Source organism: Microcebus murinus, chromosome 11, assembly GCF_040939455.1.
Source record: "Microcebus murinus isolate Inina chromosome 11, M.murinus_Inina_mat1.0, whole genome shotgun sequence".
Classification (NCBI taxonomy): Eukaryota; Metazoa; Chordata; class Mammalia; order Primates; family Cheirogaleidae; genus Microcebus; species Microcebus murinus.
The window spans coordinates 73,272,806-73,296,752 of record NC_134114.1 but is presented as its reverse complement, the minus strand read 5'-3'; the positions used below and the strand labels follow the sequence as shown (position 1 = coordinate 73,296,752).

General features: G+C 40.8%; 1 protein-coding gene across 1 annotated transcript; it reads right to left on the bottom strand.

Annotated features, from left to right (window-relative positions):
- Positions 1-754: 754 nt before the first annotated feature.
- On the bottom strand, positions 755-23,923 carry RGMB (repulsive guidance molecule BMP co-receptor b). Its single transcript, XM_012773657.2, has 3 exons — positions 23,323-23,923; positions 17,547-18,055; positions 755-4,136 (listed from the first exon to the last, which is right to left on the bottom strand). The coding sequence occupies exons 1-3, from the start codon at positions 23,468-23,470 to the stop codon at positions 3,468-3,470; spliced, it is 1,326 nt and encodes a 441-aa protein (XP_012629111.2). The 5' UTR covers positions 23,471-23,923; the 3' UTR covers positions 755-3,467.
- Between the last annotated feature and the right edge of the window lie 24 nt (positions 23,924-23,947).

Below are 23,947 nucleotides of genomic sequence, written 5' to 3'. Positions count from 1 at the left end.
TTTGACTTTTAAGCATAAACTTCATTGTGATATAATTTGTGTTCATTCAGCACAAATACATGCACTAGGTACTCAGTAACTATATTACTGTCATCCTATTTTCTGTGGTTCAACTGACATAATTTTTTTTCGCTCTGAACTGCTACATGCAAACGCCAATTGCAATGGTTAAGCTATTTAAGAAAATTTTGTTTTCCCCCAATCAGAACTTGATCCATTGGTATTCTACCTAGTAACAGTGTTTTCCTTGTTTTCCTATGCCTTTGGTTTAATTCTTTTCCAAACTTTTCTATCCTTTGGTATGTTTCTTGAACAAAGACCAGCATGTGATCCCTTGATGCGTCTGTTTAGAACACCCAAGAAGTGAGGATTCACAAGTTTTGAAAGCCAGAAAATCCTACTTCTAAGATCCTTCCCAACAGAACTAAGTGGTTGCAGTCCACACTGCCTTAAAAAGAACCAGGAGTGCAGGCTGAATAGTCTTCAAGGCACCAAAACTATTACCACAAAGTCAGAATTGTGGGGCACTACCAGCCGATCAATGTCACAGATACTAGCTTATTTATAACTGCTTCCAATTTAAAATCGAAAAACTGCAGAAGTGGTATAGTTTACAAAATAAGCGTATGTGGGCAGGTGGGACAACTTATTTTCAGTCACCTTTAGGGATTTTGTACATGCAACCCACCCCCCCTTCCTCTGCAGCTGTTTCTCAGTTCTTCCAGCAGGTGTCCCTATAATCACAGAACAAACATTCCACAGCATGGTATGTAACTTTATTTTTCTAGCATAATAATTTAAAGTATTTACACACTGCACACTCAGTTTTACACAGATACGTATTCATATATCTATGAACCACATTCTAAAGATTTCTTTGCAAAAACTTAACACACTGTGGGGTTTCCAAGCATAACAAAGAGGACAAAAAAAGTTTTGAGTTCTTTAAAGACAGCCATGTGGAGCATCTGTGAAAACCAGTGTTTTCCCCCAAGTTTTAAGCTCCCCCAGGAGACCTTTGAACAACTACAGCCTATCCACGTGTTGATACGACCCTAAACTCTTCTGGCAAAGGATTTCAAGAACCAACATGTGCAAGCAGCATTTTTCTCTTGAAACCCTAGAAAAGAACAGAAGAAAATAAACTCGGCCCTTATATAGAGAAATACTTGTATTTCTGAAAGTTATCTGTGGGGACTGCTTTATAAGGAAACTGATTAAAGGGAGAACAGCTAAAAATACACTGCAACTAACAGTGATGCAGGATAAGCACCTTTCAACTAAATGACATGGCAAAATAACTTTTTGCCATAAAGAAAAAATAACAATTTTATTTTCCCAACTAGTATTAGAGGTGGTTGTTTTATTTTCCCTGAAAAGAACAAAAGTATATTAATAATACATATTCTAAACCCAGATATAGAAATCTCTACTATTGCTTTTACTTTACTTTTACACTATTTGCACAAAAATAGTGGTTCAAAGTATCCTCAATATTTTCCCTCCCTCATTCTACTCAATTGGTACATGTCTCCATGGTGAACAAAAGCAGCCCCAGTTCAGAGCTGCTGATTGGTAGGTCCCCAGTCCAGCTTCAATAAAAGAATGACAGGTTTTAAGAGTAAGAAGCAGAGTGTGCCTTCATTCTTTTCCCAGACTGCTCAAGATTATTCTCTCATACACCAGAAAGTAGAGAGGTTTGCCCTCTAGATGAACTCACAAATCCAGCCTGTGACTGGATGGTACATCAGCTAAGAAACAGAACTTGAGAAACTGACATCCTTTTTCTGCCAGTCTGGGCCTTTGGCAGTACCGCTGAGCAATAGGACATGGCAAAAGAAATTGCCTGGCCAACTAAAACTAAGCATAATGTTGGCCTAAATCACTGCAGTATTTAAAATTCATATCTTTTGTTTGCATTTATGTAAAGTTGAATTACATATATGTATCACTTCTTCCTGGAACTGAACATTTACATGTAGATGTAATGATATAAACCTACCTATCCTGGATGGAGTTATTAACTTTTTCAGTTACTGTTTCTGCCTTTTGTTCTTCTTTTTCTTTTGCAAGGAGGTATCAACAATGGAATGGAAGAGGTAAAGATTATTATTTTACTTTATAGGGATTTCACCAAGTTACATGAGCAACCGACTAAATAATATTCAACTACAGGTGTTAAGATAGAGAGTACCGGATTTAAAAAAAGAGACTATCTGGGAAGCACAATGCTTAGTTAATGAGAATGTCTAGATTAACCAGCACCCAGAGCTGGCCACACATTGAGTCAGGCCGAGGAAGCTTTTCTGTCATTCACCCTACTCTGTTTCATTATGCATACACACACGTCAAAGACTGACGAAGACCATGGTGTGGAGGACAAGAATGGAAAACTTTGTGATGGGATCTGGGCCTTTACATTAGAAAAAGAATCTAACAAACTTCAGGCCTTGGATTCATAAGGTGAGGTTGAGGAGAGACTGCTGGGGGTGGAGACAGGGAGTGCTGTGTTTCTGGGCTCAAGCAGCTAAGAAAGAGAAGGTTAAGAACACGGCTTGCACAAGTCATACGTAGGGGAAAAAAGGACAAGGCATGATAATTACTAAATTTATGGTTTCATGTTTTGCTTACACAGAAGAGTTAAAAGAGGAAAAAACTACAATGTAAAAAGGGGCATAGGATGAGAAAAAGTCTGGGAGCTACTGGGGTCTAGCAAGATGCTAAACCACCATCACTAGACCTGACAAAACAGCAATTTCATAAGGTTCAACCTAATACACTATATATGCTCAAATATATAATTAGAATTGAATGTTAACAAGAATTGTAGTAATACCCTCCCCTTCCGAAAAAGTAACAGCTGTTAGAAAGGAAGAGGGCTTCTTAAGGTCAGTGTTTAACACAGTCAAAAGTACCTGTAAAGCTGGGAGTTTACTATCCTTTCAAACCAAGTGAGGGCAGAAGGGTGAGGACACAGTTCAAAGGAAGAGGCAGCTCCACCAGAGGGTGGCGAGTGACATCTGCACATCAAGGCAAATCAGTAGCAATGGGAAAGGGCAGGAGGGAACAGCCAAGAATAGCTACAAACAACTGGTCACCTTCAAGGGGAACGCTGTTGTGCTGCGTATGGTGTCTGTGTTTATGTACTATACATATTAACCAGGTACACACATAAATATTTAATATATAAAAAATAAAGTGCTTTCTAACAGGTCCCCATGCAGGGACATTATAAAACATTTCACAAAACTGCAAAATAAAATTGATACAATCAAAGAACACTACATCCAACATATGTGAAAACAGCCAAACATAATATGTACAATCTGGTGGGTGTCCCAGGACAAACATCCTGTCATATACATGGTATATACATATATACTCTTTTACTCAATATATTATGACAATATATATTTTAAAATTTTGTTATAGACAAAAAATAAAAAAAAAAGAAACAAAGACAACCCCTACAAAAACACAATAAGGATCAAGCATAAGAGTCCGAGACTGAGAGACACACTGCCGCCTCCGCAGGGAGTTCCCTTGCCACTGCTGGGGAAAATGTGCCAGCGTTCCTTCCTCGGGTGCAGCGCCTCCACGTCCTCCAAGGCACTGTGGGCTGCGGCGGTAAAGTTGGCATCACCAGTGGTGAGCAGGTCGAAGACACAGGACTGGAAATAGATGTCCTTCACTGGCATCTTCTCATGGCATTGAGTGTTGGCAGTCTCCAGTGTGTAGCCAGGCCAGGCCTGCACCAAGGAGGTGTGAGGCGGGCTGTGCCCCAGGATGGCAGACACCTGGCCCTGCCCATCATCGATGCGTTCGCTCAGGGGACAGCCGTTCACACACAGCTGCAGGTCCTGGCTTTCCTCATAGGACATGGCCAGGTCCTCAGGCATACGGATGGCGAGGGTCAGGTAGCGGCCCAGCTGCCGCACAAACACCGTGGTCCCTATGTAGCGGGCGTGCATCTCCACGTAGCGGCCGCTCTCCCTCTCCACGATGCGCAGACTCTTGGCATCGCCGTCCCCACCGCTGGTGGTGCCATCCACAAAGGCAGCGGGCAGGTCATCTGTCACAGCTTGGTAGACTTTCTGATCTGTACATTCATGGTGGGCTTTGAAGATGATAGTGATCTGTGGGAAGGCACATGCACAAAGTTTAACAGGGTAAGAGGGAAGCAGAATGGTGCCACCCTCTGCAGCAAGCGCTCCCTTCCACTTTGGAGTTGAATGGCTTGAGACAGAATCTCCACACTCAACTCAACTGCTCTTGCCTCAGAAATTAATGGTATCACTTTTAGGAAACATTTTTGAAAGTCCCATGTATTTAATGAATTAAAATTTAACATAAATCTGGGGAAATGTGCATCAAGGAGAAACTTTCTTTACTCTTTACTTTCTTAAGACAGAGAACGGTGTTACTGTTGGGATCTAGGGAATTTTTATTGATAATTTAAATCTTGTCTCTTTCTAAAAATAGATGAGCCATGGTGCAGCTCTGAGAGGAAAAAAAGTTTCTTAAGTTATACAGAAATGTCAAGGAGCTTAATTAACAGTATATGCTGCTTTCTAAAAAGATACTTCACTGGACTACAGAACCATACCCCATGACTCATCACTATAAACTTAATACAAATACTGAGAGACAAGCAGGGGGCTGTGAGGAGGGGGTACTCCAGCTGTAGCCACCAGTTCTGTGCCTCAGGAAAGCTTTCTCTAACTCCCTTCCATCAAATGTTTTACTTCACTGGCTAATCCCTGTGACGGGGAAATCACTTGGCAAATACAGCTCCCAAGCACTGGCAAAGACTAAATACCCTAAACCTAGTTACAGCAAATGTTTTCCCCAAACAGCACTATGGTCCTTTAACTTCTCAGAAATCTTTTCCCAGCCAACTCTCAATTCTCCAAATTAAGCACACAATTCATAGAGAAACAAATCTACTGATAATACAAAAAGCATCCCTTTAGCAAACCCATTTTCTTTCCTGCAGAATCCTTTAATGAGAACAGTTATACAAATCCTGAACAGCACCTTCACCTCCCACATGCCCAATGTCTCTGGGACAGATGGTGGAAGGAAGATAACTATGAAGAGACAGGGGCTCCTGTATCACACAAGATATGGGAACTGTTCCAAAGACAAAAAGACTGCATTTTGAGATTTGGGTCATTGCTAGCAACTGAGGTAACAGATTTCTTTTTTCGTTCTTGAGAAAGCAAAAAGTATCAGGTGACTTCAGCCAAGGAGGAAGGTAGACAAGCCAAACACTCTATGAATTACTTTGGATGGAGGAAACCTTCCACCTCCTGCAAGGGAGCTAATCAAAACAATAGTCCCTTTTTAAAAAGGCCAGAAAATGCCCACCCCCCAAGTCCTCACCACCACCCTCAAGTTTATGTCTGAAGTTTTTCCCCAAGTCAGCCAGCATTTGCTCACACTATTTAATTCCACATGTTCCCACTGGTGTTGCCTGACTGGAATTTTCCAGCCATTTCATTTTACTTCAGCCAGTTATAAAGCCAGATCTGAACCAGCTGCACTGTAGCAACTGGTTAAATTCATATCCGTTGTTTGCAGCTGCAACTAAAAGCCAGACAATGTACTATGAAAACGCTGGTTTTCTCCCTTCCTAATTACCCTGAGCCACAATTTGATTTCACTACCAGCCTTCTCACATTTCAACACCTCCTTAACAACCCAAAGGAGGTGTACCAGAGATGATTTCAGGAAATTTGTTGTGCATCCAACCATAGGACCTTTCAGAGTGAAAGGGGTTTTAAGCTAGATATCTAATGGGACTATAAAACAGATTTATTTGGTGGCTCTAAAGTCAGTTTGACAAGTGCTTTTTAAAGGTAAGCTGGCATCCCTTGAAGGTGAAAAGATTAATTCAAGAACATTTTGCACCTGAAAAATTTGAAAGTTAACAATACAGATGGCTACAATAAGAGTTAGTAATAGACTTATTAATAACCACTGTCCTCATTTTCAATCACAACTCAAAAATTAAACAAACTCTTTTAAAATAGCTAAGTAATTGCTCTTTCTAGTCTAACAAACCTCAAATTTCAACCAACTTGGTATTATTTGTAAGAAGTACATTTTTGTTCACTTTAGAAAAAAACAAAGAGGAATTACTTTTGTTGGGACAACAAAGCAGAGATATCCAATTCCAAATAAGTTTCCACAAAAGCAAGCAAGAGTCAATATTAAGACAAGTGGAATAGTTCCACATGTCTCACCAAGCCTGTTTTTTTCATTAAGCACACCAATTCCAACTCAGGAACTCAGAAGTCATTTCAAACACCTCCCACGTTATTGTCCTCTGCTATGCCCGAGACACTAACAATAATGCCCACATAATTAGAAGATCAAATAAAAGCTCTACTTCTGGCTCTAGTATCTTACAACCACAAAATATTCCAGTTAACCTAACAGATTTGTCGGTCTTTCCAATTTGCTAGTAGTGATTTTTCTCTGAGAAAATTAAGCTGATATTTCTCTTGTTTCCCTATTGGGCAAAGTAATTCTCGCACAGATTATATGTATAGAACTATCCCTTGAATCACAATGCTGATGGTGATGAATTCGATCACAGAGCGGGTTTCCTGAGTGGTCTCCTGTAGTTTAAGTATGTACTGAACAGGTTATCTAGAGAGATAATCAATGAAAATGTAAAAAACACTGGGTAATAGTTTCACTTGACTTAGCTTTGTAATGCAATTTCATTCCTCATAAAAATTACAACATGAGCTCTTAAAAAGCAAGCACTCAGCCATGAAAAGCAAGAAATTAATTTTCAAACTGTCTTCCTCTTCAAAAAAGCAACATTTATTCATTCTTAATAATTCTTACTTTAAAAACATTCAAAATTTAATTTGAAGTTCTGGAAATTCCAAACTTTTTATATTTCCAACTAGTAGCTATCAGAGCATAAAAACAGAACATTCAAAATTGTATTCAAAAGCTCTCACACAGATAATTTAAAAACACCAGGTATGCTACTTCCTTTTCCCTTCTACAAACTGATCCATATGCTGTCATGACTCAATTTGGCACATCTGTTCTATGCCACACCATTTATTATTAATGGATGGCATTTCTGTGCATTTAAAACATCAATGCCTTTTGTTAAACCTCCCCCACCCAGTCCCTCTCAACTCCCACCTTAGACAAACTACTCTAGTTCTCGTCATTCATTTTTAATGTTTCAACTCCCTGAGATCTTTGCCACCCACAAGGTCTATTAAGAAGAGAAAGACAGCAGATATAAATCAACCTTTCCACATAGGAAAGGCAATAGGAGCTTAAGATTTGCTGTGAAATATGAAAATTAAGAGGCACCTGCCTCTCCTTTCCATCAGGAAAAAAATATATATTAAATAAAAATGAGGTAGCCAATAGATAGGAAAACATAGGCAATGCCTCGCCAAGAGATAGAGTTATCTTCTCAAGGCACAACGGCTTGCAAAATGCTGCACACAGGCTTTAAACAGAACTCCCCAATAGCAGTGCACTTAATTACTTGTGCATATTGTATTTTGAAGAAACATTTATCTGTGTTTAATAAGGTAATTTGGCACTTCAAATACAGGATTTTTCTGGAATCCTCAAATAACAGAGCTGGACTTTTAGATTTGAAGAACTCACGTCTCTTAGGTTGGGTCAGTAAATTAAACTGCAGTAGTAGCAGAAATTAGCTTGAAACACATGGAAACACGATTTTCATATGTACCTGGTTAAAATTTTTACTTGTGTCAAAAGTTAAAATAGATTGTATTTAATATAGTTAGCTGATCATGTCTATTAATATAGTTAGCTGGCCATGTCTACATCATATCCTCTGGGTATAATGATAGGCTGAAAAACAGCAGACTCTATGGGAGATTAAGAACACTGTGCTCGTGGCTGCTTTTACTCTTACACATGTTAAGTGGCATGCAGCCTCTGTAATCAGTCTCTTCCCCAATGAACAAAAAAACCATTCCAACAAAAGCACAAGCTTCAAAGAAGACAAAATATGCATGCTCTATCTCTATCCCTAAAACACCCAAATCTTATTTCTGAGGGTCATTTTTTTTTTTCTAAATGTTGGGAAGTCAGAGCCTAGGACACTCTGAAGCACCAAAAGGAAGTAGAGGCCTTTGAAGGGACCTTTCCATGTCTTCCCTGGTTCCACCCTTCCCTACTTATCAGGGTAACCCTGGAGTATGGATCTTGGCCAAAACAGAGCTACTCTGTCTAGGTAGGGAGGCAAACTGTCCACTGGTTACACAAAACTACAAAGAACTCTGGGTCTCTCCTTTTGTGGAAGAGAAAAAAAAGGCATGTTCATTTAGAGTACCTTTTTTTCTGAACAATTTTATGCAAAACCCAGGAGGGTTTTTATATGTGCCATGTTTAAGAAAAAATGTTGGGCTGGAAAATATTTGATGCCATTAATAATTTTCCTTTAAAAAAAAATCAGGAAAAAAATGTTAGCTGTGAACTCAATGAACTGGAATGTAATTTTATAATCACTATTCAGTCTATATATCAAATATCTACAAGAAATTGACCTTAGGACCCACAAAAGTATATTGTGTTAAATAATTTTCTTGGACTAGGACAAGATACTAGCAATAAGACAGCACATGTGTTTATGAGGTAAGTGGCAGTTTGAAAATCTTCCTCTAGACTTTTAGGGCTTGAAGTAGACTATAAGAAATCTACTACCTTCAAAAGAGGTATTAACAAAATGGGTTTCTCTACCCTCAAGTCTCTTTCTACAGAGCTGTTCTAGGAGCACTGACAAGATCCAGAGAAATGGAATGGATCAGACTTCTTCAGTGTTGCCGTAGGTAACGCACACATGCAGGAACAGGGGCTGACTTGGGTGTTTGAGGGGTATTGGCAGCAGACGGAGAAAGACGAAACCAAGCCAGAGGCGAAGGACACCCACAGCTGAGCTGAAGGCTGCTAGGGTGGTCTAGAGAAGCATCGAGCTCTGTGGCCAGATAGAGAATGAAAGGGAAGCTGGTGCAGGTATGACACATAAAAGGGACAGGAACAAAAATGCTGGCTTCCAAGAAATAATTTCTGTACATTTAAAACAAGGACGGCTGGAAGCATAAATAGGGGCAGAGACAGAGAAATTGGCTAGCTTCCTTGTACAGACCGGAGCAATGCTACAGGGAGCATGAGGAGGAAAAGGCTTCTAGGCCTCTAAGTCTCAGTCACTCCAAAAACTCCAAAGGGAACTTCTCCTTCAGCATGTCTGTTGTGGGCAAACTCTGCACTGTCAGGAGGCCAGCAAATGCAGCATTCGCTATGCTTCTAGATGTGAAGTTAGGCACATGTGAGCAGTATTACAGGCCTAGGCTGCCACTGGGCTTTGCTTCGGACTAGAGGCTAAAAATATTTTAAAAGGTGAAAGCCAGGGCCGGTGGCAGTAACTCTCTTCTGGAATCTGCCCTAGCAGGTCTTGCCTTCAGGCACCCCCTTCAAATGGGGAGGGGGGCAGGGCCACCAAACCAGAGGCCTGGTGGAACCTTGAACAAATGCTCTAGGTCTAGGTTCAGCACAGCTGTTCTCCAAACCGATGGGGATTAGGAAACCACAGCCTCTTTGATCATTTTTCAGCTTTGGGAGGTGAGCAAAAAAGTAAAAGGGCTTAAAGGTATTCATAATACACTCACAACTCGGTCACTTCTAGGTACAATTTCAAGGCTCCAGGGCTTAAAAAAGAAAGGCCTCAGAGAACTCAGGAATGAGGTGGTTAGAAGCCCATCACCAAGTTATTTCAAGAAGCCAGTTAACTGAAATGCTACAAAACACTATTCTTCTGTCTGCACTTTCCTGGGGCAGAGAGAGGGGAAGACCTCAATACTCCATAAAAGCACATTTGTATACATGTGTGCATGCATGTGCACACACACACACACATACACCTTAAATAGAAAGATTAAGCCCTCAGCCCCATTTCAGGAGCACATGCAGAGCAGATGAGAAGTTAGTGTTTAAATGCTGTCATATCAATTCTATCCACAGTATACATACTATATTCCAACATGAAAGAACCCCACCAGAATCAGCCAAACTTTCTTCTGGCTCCAACTCTTAAAATAATCAGCTAACTGAAGCATAAAGAGCTCCTCTCTCCACAGAATCAGTTTTACCTAAAGTTCTTTCTGGACCCAACAGCACCGTGTTTTCACTGCAAGGCTGTCCAGTTAAAGTCTGTATCCTACATGTGTATTAGCTATTCCTGTTAGTTATCACTTACTGAGAAGCTGAGCAGATTCAAAAGTCCTTAAGTTACCCCACCCATAAGAACACAAAATTCAAAACAGTGGAAGAGCAAGTTCTACTGCAGTCAAAACAAACAGAGACAAAATGGGTAAGGTAGCATTTTTCATTGTTCAACACTGTAGGTAACTTTTTTACACTCCACATTCCACATGGGCAAAAACTGTTTGGTTAGCATTACTTGAAGCCAACCACAAAAAAAAGTACCAACCATCCAATGTTTCCTTCTTGCCCCTTCCCCTCAAAATGTTGACTCAAAGAAAATTTAACAGGGCAGAGAGACACATTTGGAAATGTTACAGAAAAGCAAATGTATCAGACTTGGCCTCCTGCCTCCGGTTTAGACTATGAAGGAGTATGGATTTGTTTTACAGCACCAGAGGCCCTTAGACCCTCATGGCTTGGACAGGCTCTGGGTTAACTTCACTTACAAATGGGGGATTCTGAAGGTCTCTTCCTACTTCAAACCACCTTTGGGACAGAAGCGCCAAAGGCAGGGATATTAGAAAGATGGTAAAAGACTAACCGGGGAGAATAACAAAAGAATAACCAAGGCAATCCTATTTATCTTACAAAATGATCTTCACACTTACAGGTTCCTCATATAACTAACAATTTCTCCTCCTTTCTCTGCTTTCTTTCCCCACACCCACTTGGAAACCATTTCACCTCCAGGCAATTTACTGCAACTATATGAAGCAAAGTTCCTGGGCCTGAGACCTTACAACACAGTACAAACAAGAGCTATGCAGGAAATAGAAAAGGACAAATAAGAACACTGCCACCTGAAAGTATAGATGATTTCTGCTCTTCTAAAAACTATTCTCTAATGTTTCAACATTGTTTTACAATAAATTCAGGGAGAATAAGAATATTTAACACATGGTTTTACGAGAGTTTTAAAGGTGAGACAGGACTCTGGAAAACAAACTTAAGTAAGAACTAGTGACTGTGACAATCAAATTCAAGATAGCTTTTTGGTATAAAATCAAAGATCAGCAACCTTTCAGAAGTGAGAGTTAGGGTTCTAGGCCCTGCTAGGTTGCATGTGGGAGATGGGAGAGGAAATGCACATGCATGTGATAGGCCACCCTCCTCACAGTGGGAGGTGGAGTAAAAAACCACCAAGGCAGGGAGGGTTGTGCTCTGGGTGACAGCGTGGGACAGGCCTTCACAGCAGCCCACTCTCCTGACCCTTCCTGACACCTGTTTCAACTTGCTATGTAACACCTCTGGAAACAAGCCTGTGAATGTGTTTCACCAATGTTCTACAAAGAAACCCTGAAAATGGCTAGGTTTATACAAAAACCCCTTACCTTTCCACCAACTGCTAAAAATTTTAGTTATGTGCTTAGTTAGACTGAGGTTGAAGCTGCATTCACCTCTGCCATCACCCATACATAGTGGGTCCTTTAATACTTGATGTTTCCAATGTAACACCGAATTAATCACACATTTTTATCAGAGTAACACTGGTACATTACATTAAGCAGGGAGCTAAAACTGCAAACTTCTTTTCCACCTGTTCCTCATATGCCTCAACTAGTCTTACAACTTTTAACATCTTTGTAAAGCAAGAGGAATCATGGTAAGGAACAAATCTCAAAGAGATGGCAAGAATTACCATATATAGGCCGGGCGCGGTGGCTCACGCCTGTAATCCTAGCTCTTGGGAGGCCGAGGCGGGCGGATTGCTCAAGGTCAGGAGTTCAAAACCAGCCTGAGCAAGAGCAAGACCCCGTCTCTACTATAAATAGAAAGAAATTAATTGGCCAACTGATATATATATAAAAAATTAGCCGGGCATGGTGGCGCATGCCTGTAGTCCCAGCTACTCGGGAGGCTGAGGCAGAAGGATCGCTCGAGCCCAGGAGTTTGAGGTTGCTGTGAGCTAGGCTGACGCCACGGCACTCACTCTAGCCTGGACAACAAAGCGAGACTCTGTCTCAAAAAAAAAAAAAAGAATTACCATATATAACTATAACAAAAATAAAGAGCAATCTCAGATTTTAAAGATTAGTTACAATGTATCTGCAAGACAGTTTGTGGTCTCTAAAGAAAATACCATGTGTTGCCTCTACAACACTACATGCAAGAAAGTGTCCATATATTCAAAACACAATCCTGCCAATGGAAGGAACATCTTCCTTAGTCCATAAAAAATAAGAATGATCACCACTGTGTAACTCACATGGGTCTTGGTAAAGATACTAAACACACAAGGGACTACAAAAACTTAGCTACAAGATATGCACTAGGCCTGGGGTCAATGTAGGACAGATTTCCAAATCTTGATGTAGAGATATACTTACGATGACAGTTAAAAGCCTTTGCAATACAGGTATGTCTGGCTCTGATTTTGTAACCAACAGAGAATGACCCAGAACACTGGTTTACATCTTCACATGCTGTTGTGGAGTAATAACTACATGCGAAGGGGCATCAGAAAACAGGAGTGGACCTACCTCGGGCCACATGCGGGTGTTTTTTGCCTGTTTGTTTTTTTACTTCAAAATAAGATATGTGCAATGTGCATAGGAATTTGTTCATAGTTTTTTTAAAACTATAGTCTGGCCCTCCAATGGTCTGAGGGACAGTGAACTGCCCCCCTGTTTAAAAAGTTTGAGGACCCCTGCTATAAAGGAATGATGTTTCATCACAATGGAAAACCCTGGGTTATATAATTTGAGGATGACATTAACCAAGAGTGAACCAAACTAAGTCTTTCTGTATCTTTAGTATCATCGACCAATGGAAGTTTTTAAGAATGCCCAAGAAAGTAGCCATATAGCTTCAGATTCAGGGATAATTATGAAATTTAAAATATTTATACATCTTTGATGGGCAGGGCCTCCTACTGTGCTTTGGACGGGTGCTGAGTGCTGCCTGTGGATTACAGGAGCTGGTGGTCCATGGCAGCAGAAAGAACATACAAGGCAGGCAGCTCAGTGACCCACTCATCTGGCCAACAGTCATTTGGTTTGGTCAAGCACAAAGAACACATCCTTTTCCCAAAGGCAAACTGCCTTAAGGTAAACCACCTTCTCTCACGCAAGGATGAAGCACAGTAAAATGTGTAGCAGAGGATCTGGACCAGGACCTGTTGTCATCACTAATCTCCCCTCCTATTTTTTATTTTGTGTTAAGGTTAAAAAATAGGATAAGAAAGCAAGAATGGTGAAAAACAGTATGAATAACATTAAAAAAAGGAAAAGTAAAGCAAAGGTAACCAAATTACCTGTAAAAAAAACAGTTACTAGAAATACTATCATTGTATTACCATATAATGGTACTAAATAATATCATTATTTAACAACATAAATGCTGTTAACAAACACATTTCTGAAATTTTTTTGGAAAAGGAATCATCATAAATGCACTTGAGAGACTGGCGATTCTAATACATGCTACTAGGAATACATTATTATTATTATTATTTTGAGACAGGGTCTCACTCTGTCACCTAGATTACAGTATAGTGGCATCATCATAGCTCACTGCAACCTCAAATTCCTTGGCTTAAGCAATCCTCCTGCCTCAGCCTCCCAAAGTAGCTGGAACTTCAGGCACATGCCACTGTGCCTGGCTAATTTTTCTGTTTTCTGCAGAGACAGGGTCTCACTATGCTGCTCAGGCTGGTCTGGAACTCCTGGCCTCAGAAGTGATCCTCCCACCTTGGCTTCCCAAAGTGCTAGGATTATAAGCATGAGCCACGGTGCCCAGCCTAGGAATACATTTGTACAGTTCAGTATCTTTCATAAAATAAAGAATTTACTCGTTGATTACTGTCTATGATCATGGCATCTATAGACCCTTATTGAGCTCACTTAAACTGATACACAGATAAGCAGAATGGACTAAACAGGAGTTGAAACTGAGAGGCTAGTTCAGAGAATATGCAAGCAGAGAATGTGGAAGTCAAGCATCCTCACAGATGACCTGGTTTCTCTCGTGTGTGAGGCCCAGGAGAGCTACTGATAATGTGTCTTCTCTGGAGCCTACAATGTGTAGGCTACCTCCATACCAAAACAAAACTGCCTTTCCTTTAAGCACAGCTAACTCTACCAGTTCTGAGCCTTTCATTCTCATTTCTTTCCCCACTGGTGCCTGCAAGCCTGTAGCCACCTCTCCCAGCCAAAGGTGGGGAAGATGGCCCAGAGCTGATGTGGACCTAAGCCGAGGTATACAGGTGTGCCAGACAGTCCTGTAGCCCCTGGGGTGTTAGAGATGAAAAACCAGCCCTGGCTTCCCCTTCAGTAACACCTACCTGGCAAGGTGGCCAACTGCTACAGACTCCTCCAAAGAGGGAGAGTATAACAGGAAGGTGGAAGGCAACATTAAAAAGAGGCCCCAGGAAAGCATACCTGTGTATGACATGACCAGCTGGAAAGCAAGCCCTATTTTTCCCAGGCAAGGGGAGGAGAAGGGTCGTGGTAAGGAAGAGAACAGTAAACCAGGGGAGATAAGGCAACATCTTCCAGCACTGCAGACTATCTGCCTTAAACTCACAGCTCACCATGTGGAAAAAAAAAGACAAGACTTAGCTAATACATGGCCCCTCGAGCACTGATGACTTCATTTTCTTTCACTGCATTTAGCTTTCCCCCGTTTTATCTTTCTGTGATGAGGGAAAGGGGGGTACTTATGGGCAGGTAGAGCTCACAAGCTTAGGCTTGAAGATTGCTTGCTCAATAGGCCTGGTTCCCAGGGCTGAGTAGTCATCTTAGTGACCTCACCGAGCAAAATACCTTGGGTCCAATGCTTCAGGGCAGTGATAAAGGTAATGAAATGAATGGATGTTTAAATACAATTTCAGTATCATAGCTGGCCAACCAGCCAATGATACATCAATCTTTAAATCTAGTGACACTGAGCATATATGGGCCATTAAAAACCCTTGACCATACAAGTATGCTTCACTATTTGCCACATACATTGCTGAGTTACCCAGTAACTGGTCTATGTATGTACTTAAGTTCTCTATAAAGCTAGGATGCCTATGAAAAAATTGGAAAAAAATTTTCAAAAGATTTTGTGTCTCCCATTGTTTTATTACCACCATTTTTTCATGCTTAGGGCCTTTAGCATTAACATGAGTCTTCAAGAGTTACCTTTTAGATTCCTATGGGAGCTTTAGAGAGAGTTACAAAAAGATAGAGAAAACAAAAAACCAATTACTAGAGGTTGTGAAGACAGAGTAATTTGTTGTTGAACAGCATGGTTACCAGATGTGGTGAAATACTTTCCAATAGTGCAGTTAAAGACCAAGTATTCTCATTGTCCACTTGAATTTATGTCAGGAACCATTTGTTTTTTTTTTAGACTAGGCAAACCTTTGCTCCTTACCAAAATGAGGGAGAAAATATAGTTGTACTTTTTATTTATTTGCTAAAAATTATGATAGATTTGACAACTGAAATAAAATGATCTTAAGTACTTCAGTGTAAACTGTTCCATTTATATAATATTAATACTCATAATATTAGTGTTATCCACCAAATAGTTTCACTGTAATCAATAAAATGCATAGAATTTTGAAAGGTTTAATAACAAACAGAAGTGACAAGTGATTGGACAGAAGGCATGAAAATCTTAGGGCTTATGAAAAAACCACTATTTCCCCATGTAAACAGCTCTTAATCTTTATCGTCTTGTTTAAAAGTTACTCCTTCAAGTCCTCAATTATTTGCATAAGTGATAATGACTTTTTCCATCCTCAAAAGATTGTCTTTCTGAATTTTCAGTTACTCAAAGACTATTCCCAAGTTGCATTATCCTATGACTTTGCAGCAATGATGGACTTTTGGCTATGGTTTTTCTTACAACTTCATAATTATATAACTTGTAGCAAATACACATTCTCAGAGTGAGAAAGAGAGAGAGAGACAGAGAGAGAGAAATGCTTTGCATATGTATAAAAACCAGAGGGAGAATAATTTGAGATGTAGAATTTGGTAAGGCAAAAGACAAGCTCAAATTTTTACTGGCAGCTGAACTATAAACATTTTGGAGTTCCCCTAAGATGTCTGGACCAGTGTTTTTAACAGTCTTCTTTGTTCAGAGCAATGACTTCTAATCTTAGATTTGTGACACCCTTGGGTATCTACAGATATCTCCTGAGGTGCTATAAAATTCCCTCCATAAAACGCCAAGCAAAATACTTTAAATTCATTCAAAAAATATGCCACACATGTTTAGAGGAAAGGGTGGGCGCCCGGGAATCAAAGAACAGTTATAAGTATTTCAAAAGCTTGATCCTTGTCAATTATATTTTAGTCTAAGCCAACTTAGGAATAGATAAATACAGGAAATTAAACAAGATGAGATGGTCTGTGTATGGTACAGTGGTTGGGCTTCCCCAAGGAAGGAGGTGGTTACTTGGGACACCATTATAGTGGAAAACCCTTTTTGATTTACTAATAATTGAATTAGCACTGACTGGCAATTAGAAACCCAGTTCATAGCTCTTCTCTACTTACATACACTAAGATATTGGTACCTTAAAGTTAGCTTCAAAGATCTCAGTATTCATTTGTTCAAAGCAAATTAACATGGACCATGGACACTGGCCACTGGGCATGCATGGTAAGCTTAACTTAATTTTATCAGTTTTTCCCTTAGCTTAGCTCTGATTTAAACTGTTAACCTGAGGCCTTGAGATTACACAGCAGTTATATATCATAGCTCTGCAATATCCAATTCTTAACCTCCTTGGTCACCAAGAGGTTAGTAACTAAAACACCTCTGTGTGTTTACCATTGGGAAGCTGGCTTATTGCCATTACATTTTACTATAGCTTCCAAATCTCCAATAAAGTGTTTCCTGATGGGTCACTGCCTCAGGCTTCACAGCTTTTTTTTATTCAGAACACCCACTTCAGTTATCTGATAAATCTGAACCTACATTTCTTCAAGAAGAGTCATAAATGTGCACTCAAAAAAGATATCACTGAAAAAAAGCACACATTTTTCTATTGAAATAGGCCTGTCTTTTTTCTGGAGAACTCAATGTCACTGTTTACTTTTCATTCTTCATATCATTGCCTACTTAAATTTAGAGCCACATTTTACATTCCAGAGAGAAATCCCTTACTAAATAATTTTTATTTAACCCTTTAACAATTCAGTTCATTGCTTTCCAAGAAGACAAGTTTCTTTTAAACTATACCTTTTTATACATATTTCAAAAGTTATCTGAAGAGTCAACACCTAAAAGTTATGAGTAGGGAGAGAGAAAAAAGAAGGCATACTTGCCTTATTTGTAGCAGTAGCACTGGATCCAGGGACCACGGGTACATTTGTCACTTGAACTGAAAGATAATTATTATCTATGAGTGGCCAGGCCCCTTCCACTTTACACGTTTGGAAGTGATCCTTGAAAGTTCTAAGGTGAGGATCTCCAAACAAGCCACAAAAAAGGTAATTAGGAGGGTTCTGGTCCCCTCCCCTGTGTTCTCTGGCTCCTGCGTGACTGTGATAGTTACAAGGATCATGGGTCACTTCAGGGTTTGTAGAGGATGTGGGTCCATCCTTAGAACAATTCCTCTGGCTCATGAGGTCACTGATACCCAACACAGCAGAATGGTATACCAGGTTACCACGGCAGGCTTTTGAAGTTCGCTGGGTGCAGCCAGCATAGGCACGCAGAGCCTTGCAAAACTCAGAGTCAAAGCCATCAATGGCAGAGTTCAGGTGCGAAGTCAGAGACACAAAGTCTGTGGTGCATTTCTGGATTCGACATTGGGCCGGCTGTTGGCAGTCACCTGTGGGAAAGATGATAAAGACCAAACATTTGTAAGTGCTTCATAACTTCCTGAGCTACATGAGAAAATGACATTCTTCCCTGGGAACTGTTTGTTCTATTTTATATACTATACTCCTATTTTAAGAAGCCTTCAGAAATAGGGTTGCATTGCGGTCCTGTGCCTCTCTCAAATTAAGCCACTGGGAGAGAAACTGCATGCAATTAGTTAACTGAAAACTTTAGAGCACAGGTTATTGTGAGTGAGCGTAAGATCAGTCCAGTGCTTGTAGGTTAAAATTACAAGGGAATAATAAATAAAATGTTTTATCGATGTAGCTATCTATTTATAGATTTGAGAAAGATTTCTCTACTCTAAGGTCCAGCCAAAGACATGAACTTTGTTTTGATTTTGAAAACTGCATGAATTTGCTTCAGAAAGCATTGTAAAAACAAAATCATGATTAAAAAACTCCACACCTTAGGAAGGGGTAAAATTCTAAATTATAGTATGATTAGTTTAAAACACCTTCACCTGATTTACTTGTCTGGCTACTGGGTAAGAATGTTAAAAAAAAAAAAAAATCCAAGTACTAAGTCACTCTACCTTTCCTGAGGTATGTTTACCAATACATTGTACATAAACTGACACAATTTCCTGGTTTCTACAAAATGTAAATGCTCTTTTTTTTTAAAATGTGATTCTTTTGACCAAACTATGTATTTACTTCTCCCTTAACATCCATAACATCCATTTCTATTATACTAGGATCCCAGATCCATAGCAGACCACAAATAAAAGTATACTAAGTATAAAAAGTATACTTAGTATAATACTTTGAAATTATGCTGCAGAGACAGATGATCCCAAATCATGGTTTTCTTCAGAAAAAGAACCAGAGAACTATAAAGCACAGAATTCTTAGAGTATACATAAACCTTACTTTTGCCCTTAAAACAACAATTCACACATAAACTTAATGATTTAACACATTAACTACCATATGAGTTGTATTTAACTCACAACAGTTTTGAGCCAGGGACCTGGCAAAGCATATGTAACTCAGGTCTCTTCACTTTAGGAACCTTGAGAACTATTTTTCAAGTTGAGCATAACTCACACAGAGAAAACAATAAAAAATAACAGATTTTTCACTAAATTAGAAAGGATTCTTTTGTTTTCAAAGTTTTTACTCTATTTTCATAATAAAACACCATGGCCCCAAGGAAAAGTAAATCCATTTTTCCCCCTAGCATGGCAGTCAATGTATTAATAAACAAAGCTACAATAATGCAATGAAAATTCAAGTATTACTGAACTGTATTAAAAAAATCAATTTCCAAATGATGTTTCTGCCACTAACTTCTCAAGCAAAAGTAAAACTTTTATAAAACCTCTTAAAGCACAAAAACACAAACACAAGAACTGTTGATACTAGGTGAGTCATGTGCTCTAATCAATCTCTTCAAGTTTTAGGTTTCTCATCTGAGAAATGAGGTTGTTCTAAGATGAACTTTGTGATCTTTTCCAGGCATAAAATATCTTATAATGTGTATTCCAGATGAAGGAAAAAATTCAGGGCCAATAAATTATTACTAAATATATAATTATTTAAAGATGAAGATACAATACGCTTTAGTATTAAGCTTTTGTATTAAGATTTGGGACTTCATCTGATAAAGACTAAAATTAACCTTAATATTGTCTTAGAAAGCTACTTTAATATTTTCAGTGGTAAACTGCTTTTAAATCTGAATGAAGTAGCCTGTAATCTCTGTTTCTGGCTTTACTCAGGAGAAAAGAACGGCAGGGGACAACCTCTGAAGGCAACTACTCTGTCATCATTTTTAAATTTCAAAAACCAAAGAGGGAAAAATATTATAGTCTAGGTTTGATATTTACTTTAGCCCAAGTAAAATAGAAGATTAAAATAGTTTAATATTTTGGAGTTACGGATTTATAGCAATCACCAAATCACACTTCAAAAAAAAAAAAAAATCACAAACACATCTTCATGTGTTTGATCTATTTTATGTTTGCCCAGGCCCAAGCTAACAAAAGCAGCTCTGACATTTAAAGAATTCCTCTTTCCAAAATAGATCAAGTCATTTTCAGCTATTTTTACTAAAAAAAAAAATCAAAAAAACAAAAAACAAAAAAACACCAACCAACCATCCAAAATCTCTAAGACAAAAGAGAAATCAACTAAAAACTCTAAAAAGTGTGAAGGCCATTTTACAGATGGGAAAACCAGGGCAAAGGGATATTAATGGCCTAATCCTGACTGGATCACTCATACCTATTAAGCCAGTATGTGGTGCTTTTCCTCAAATCTTGTTTTCCTTCTACCACAGGTCAAGTCTTCCCCTAAAATCCTAACTCTAACAACAGTACTTGATGGCTGGACAAAAAGACAAGTAACTCTTGTATTATTTTTCTTTTTAACTCAGATTCACAGCATGAAGAAAAGCAAAGAAATAAATTGAAGGCCAAGATCTTAGTAATGAACAGCTATCTTAGATTACAAATAAATGACAGCACAAGAACTTTCCGCTAAACATGCAGTGCCTATTTGTTTTTTACAGTCTATAAAATCTATCCAAGCATACATTTACTTATAATCATTTCAAATAGTCATAAAATACCAAAAGAACAATATGGAAATGTAGATGGAACCATTCAGAAGGGAAGCAGAATTTAGATTCTCAGCTCCCTTTTTTTACTTTTCTCCTTACCTCGCTAACCTTTCCTTTTTTCATAGCAGGTAGGCACTGATTGCTTTGAGAAGTCTTACATAATACAGAATTCCTTGGGTTCTTTTGCTTTGGATAAGGTTTCTAACAGCCTTTTGCTATACAGATGGGAAGGAGGAGGGCTAACTAGGGAGAATAGTGTGTTTGGGTCAGCATTTTCAGCCCCATCGCAAGCTCCTGTTTAATGACTAATTTGTAGCATACACCCAGAAATATCCAGGCTTCATGAATTTATAATGATAACGCACACTTTGCCTGTTACAGGCGGTAAAGTAAGCCTCCTGTCAAAATGCCAAGACAATGCAGAAACAATCTTAAGGATGTAGCCAAGAAGGCCATGAAGTATATGAGTAAGCAAGTAACTACCATATTGAATCTCCATTCAGGAATTGCTTTAAAAAAAACCCAACAGCCAGGAAAACAAAACCAAAAAATGACCAAAAGTACTCTTTTCATTTCCCAAGAACAGAATTTAAAACTCTGCAGCTAGAAATGTCTCTATTTTTTGGAGACATCTATGAATGGTGACAATATTTTCATGCCAGTTATTGAAAATGCTAAAAGATTTGAGGGTCTAGAGCTTTCATTTCGTTTTTTAAAGGGATCAGACATACAGGCTTCACCATTCAAGACAATTTCCTTAACGCCAGGTCCGCACGTGTGAATCTGTAGCACAATTACCAGTTTATAATAAAAGAAACGAGATACGCTGAAGCTGAATTAAGTGAAATGCAGAGCCATATGGGGTGCTGAGGCAAATGATATGGATCCAGACATAAAACATATGGTAGTCCATCTGCAAAGAGCACTTGCTAGGCTCCCTGTTCTGAGAAACGGCCTGACCATTTAAATAGCACCACTCTTCAAAGAGATCTCTCAAAGGAGCCCTTTCTTCCATAACCGGATTAATTGCTCCACTCCAGCAAGTTGTCCACAGAAATCACACAGCACAGCACATTGGGTTGAATCTAACGGTGACTTCAGTGATGACAAATTAAGATACTGAGAAGAGCTACACATTCCAAATATTTGAACTGAGGCACCTTCATTTTCTAAACCTTTAAGCCAGCTTCTTACACTGTTCAGAAGCCAGTAAAGAAATCTTCAAGGCCCACATTCCAATCCTGTCATAGGATCCTATGGCAACTAAGGGAACAATATTCATGCAGCCAAAGGGGATACAGCCCCACCTAGCATTTCCATTTCACGAAATGCACACTTTGGCATTATGGGCACTTTTTTTCCCTCACACAAAACACTCCTGAATACCTTTTAACACAACAACAACAAAACTTCCATATAATCACAAGCAGACTGATATTATTTCCTAATATTCTAAAGCTACTAATTTAAAGCTGTTATCATTCTATAACTTCCTATTACCTTTTCATCAAGACTCCTGGTCTGTTCCCCCCGACAGTGTTAACGTGCGGCTGTTACATCACAACGTAAAGTTGCGCAAGGTAAATTAAGTCGTCTTCTCAAATGCCACATTTTTTTCCCCCATTACTTAAGAGACCTCCCTGATTTTTAGCAGGGCGGGTGTGATTTAATAAGTAAAAATTACTCCGCACAGTTGGGTGGCATTAAAGTTCAGGCTTCTCCAGATCCGAACGCTGTGACTGCTATCATACAGGACCAAAAAGGCCTCAAAGGAGAGAAACTTAGGCTCTGGTTGTTCTCAGACTAAAAAAATAATTTCCCTTTCAACTTCGGGATTAAAAAAAATTATTCGTCTAGGCCAGCTCTTAAAAAGTGTGACTTATTTGTGAATAGCATTCTAGATTGTCATGAAATGATTTCAAAAAGAAACACAGGTATTACAGCGACAAGACTCATCCCCAAGAACACGCTCCTCCACGCCGGGGAAGCGCAGACCTCCCAAGGCAGCATGATTATCTGTCACCTCCTCACGGAACACCAAAACACGCGGCTAGTCACAAAGCACCAGTTTTTTTGTGTTTTTTTTTTTTCCAGAGACCGAACGCTGAATTAAAAGCAGATTTTGCAAAAGCGAAAGAAATCCCTGTTCAAAAAAAAAAAAAAAGTTTACGTGACTTCGAGATCGACTCTCAAGTTTTCAAGCTCTGGTGAAAATCTGTGCATCTGGCGCGATTCCTTCGCCTCGCCGCCAGCCCCGACGCCAGAGGAGCAGCACAAGGCTCCCGACTCCCTGCGAGGCGGCTGCGGCGGCGGAAACTTGATCCGAGCCCGACTTTCAGTAAACACCGAGGCAGAGGGCAATAAAGCATCCGGAACATTTGTCTCGGGCGCTCGGCCCCCGCCCGCTCGATCGTTGATGAGCGGCGGTTGGAGGGGAAATTTGTCCACGGCCCGAGCCGCGGGCGGGGCGGGCGGCCGGAGCCGGCTCCCCGCCGCGCCGCGACCCGGCGAAGGTGCGTGTCAGGGGCTCGGGAGGCCTTTCCCGTCGCGCCACGACGCCCTTCCGCCCCAGCGAGCGCCTTCGGGCCCTGGGGCTGTCTGGGAACAAAGCCCTGGGCCCCGGGGCCGGCGCCCCTCGCGCGCGCGTCGTACCTGAGTGGAGCAGCCCGAGGCTGAGCAGCAGCAGCAGCAGCTCCAGCGGCGGCGGGGAGAGCCGTGGGGGGCGGTGGCGCTGCTCAGCCCCGGTGGCGGCGGCGGCAGCGGCGGCGGCGGCGCAGGAAGGTGCTGCTCTCAAGCCCATGCCCGTCCATACAGGTCTCGTGGGCTCCGGCGAGGGCGGCGGCGCTGGCGCCGTGGCGGGTCGCGGCCCGTGGCTGCGGCATGGGCCGGGGGGCGCGCCTCGCTTCCGCTTCTTTCTCCTTCAGGCCCGCGACGGAGACCGGCCGCCGCCACCGCCGCAGCGAGCAGCGCGCCGCGGGCGGAGCGAGTCGGCGGCGGCGGCAACGAGGCGCAGCGGCATCGCGGCGGCCGGAGGAGGCGGGCGGGGAGAGAGGGGCGGGAGAGAAGACACAAAGACCGTGAACGAGTGCTGAGAGCAGCCCCGAGTGCGCGGGCGCCCCGGCCCCGGCCAGCGTGAGCTCGGCGGACGTTGAGCGCGGGCGTGGACCCGATGGAGGCGCGCCCAGCCCTAGCGAGCTGCCGCGGGCGGCCGGGATTTCTGCTCTGCGGCCCCCGCGGTCAATCTCAGCCCCTCACTGCCGCCCCGCTCCGCCCCGCC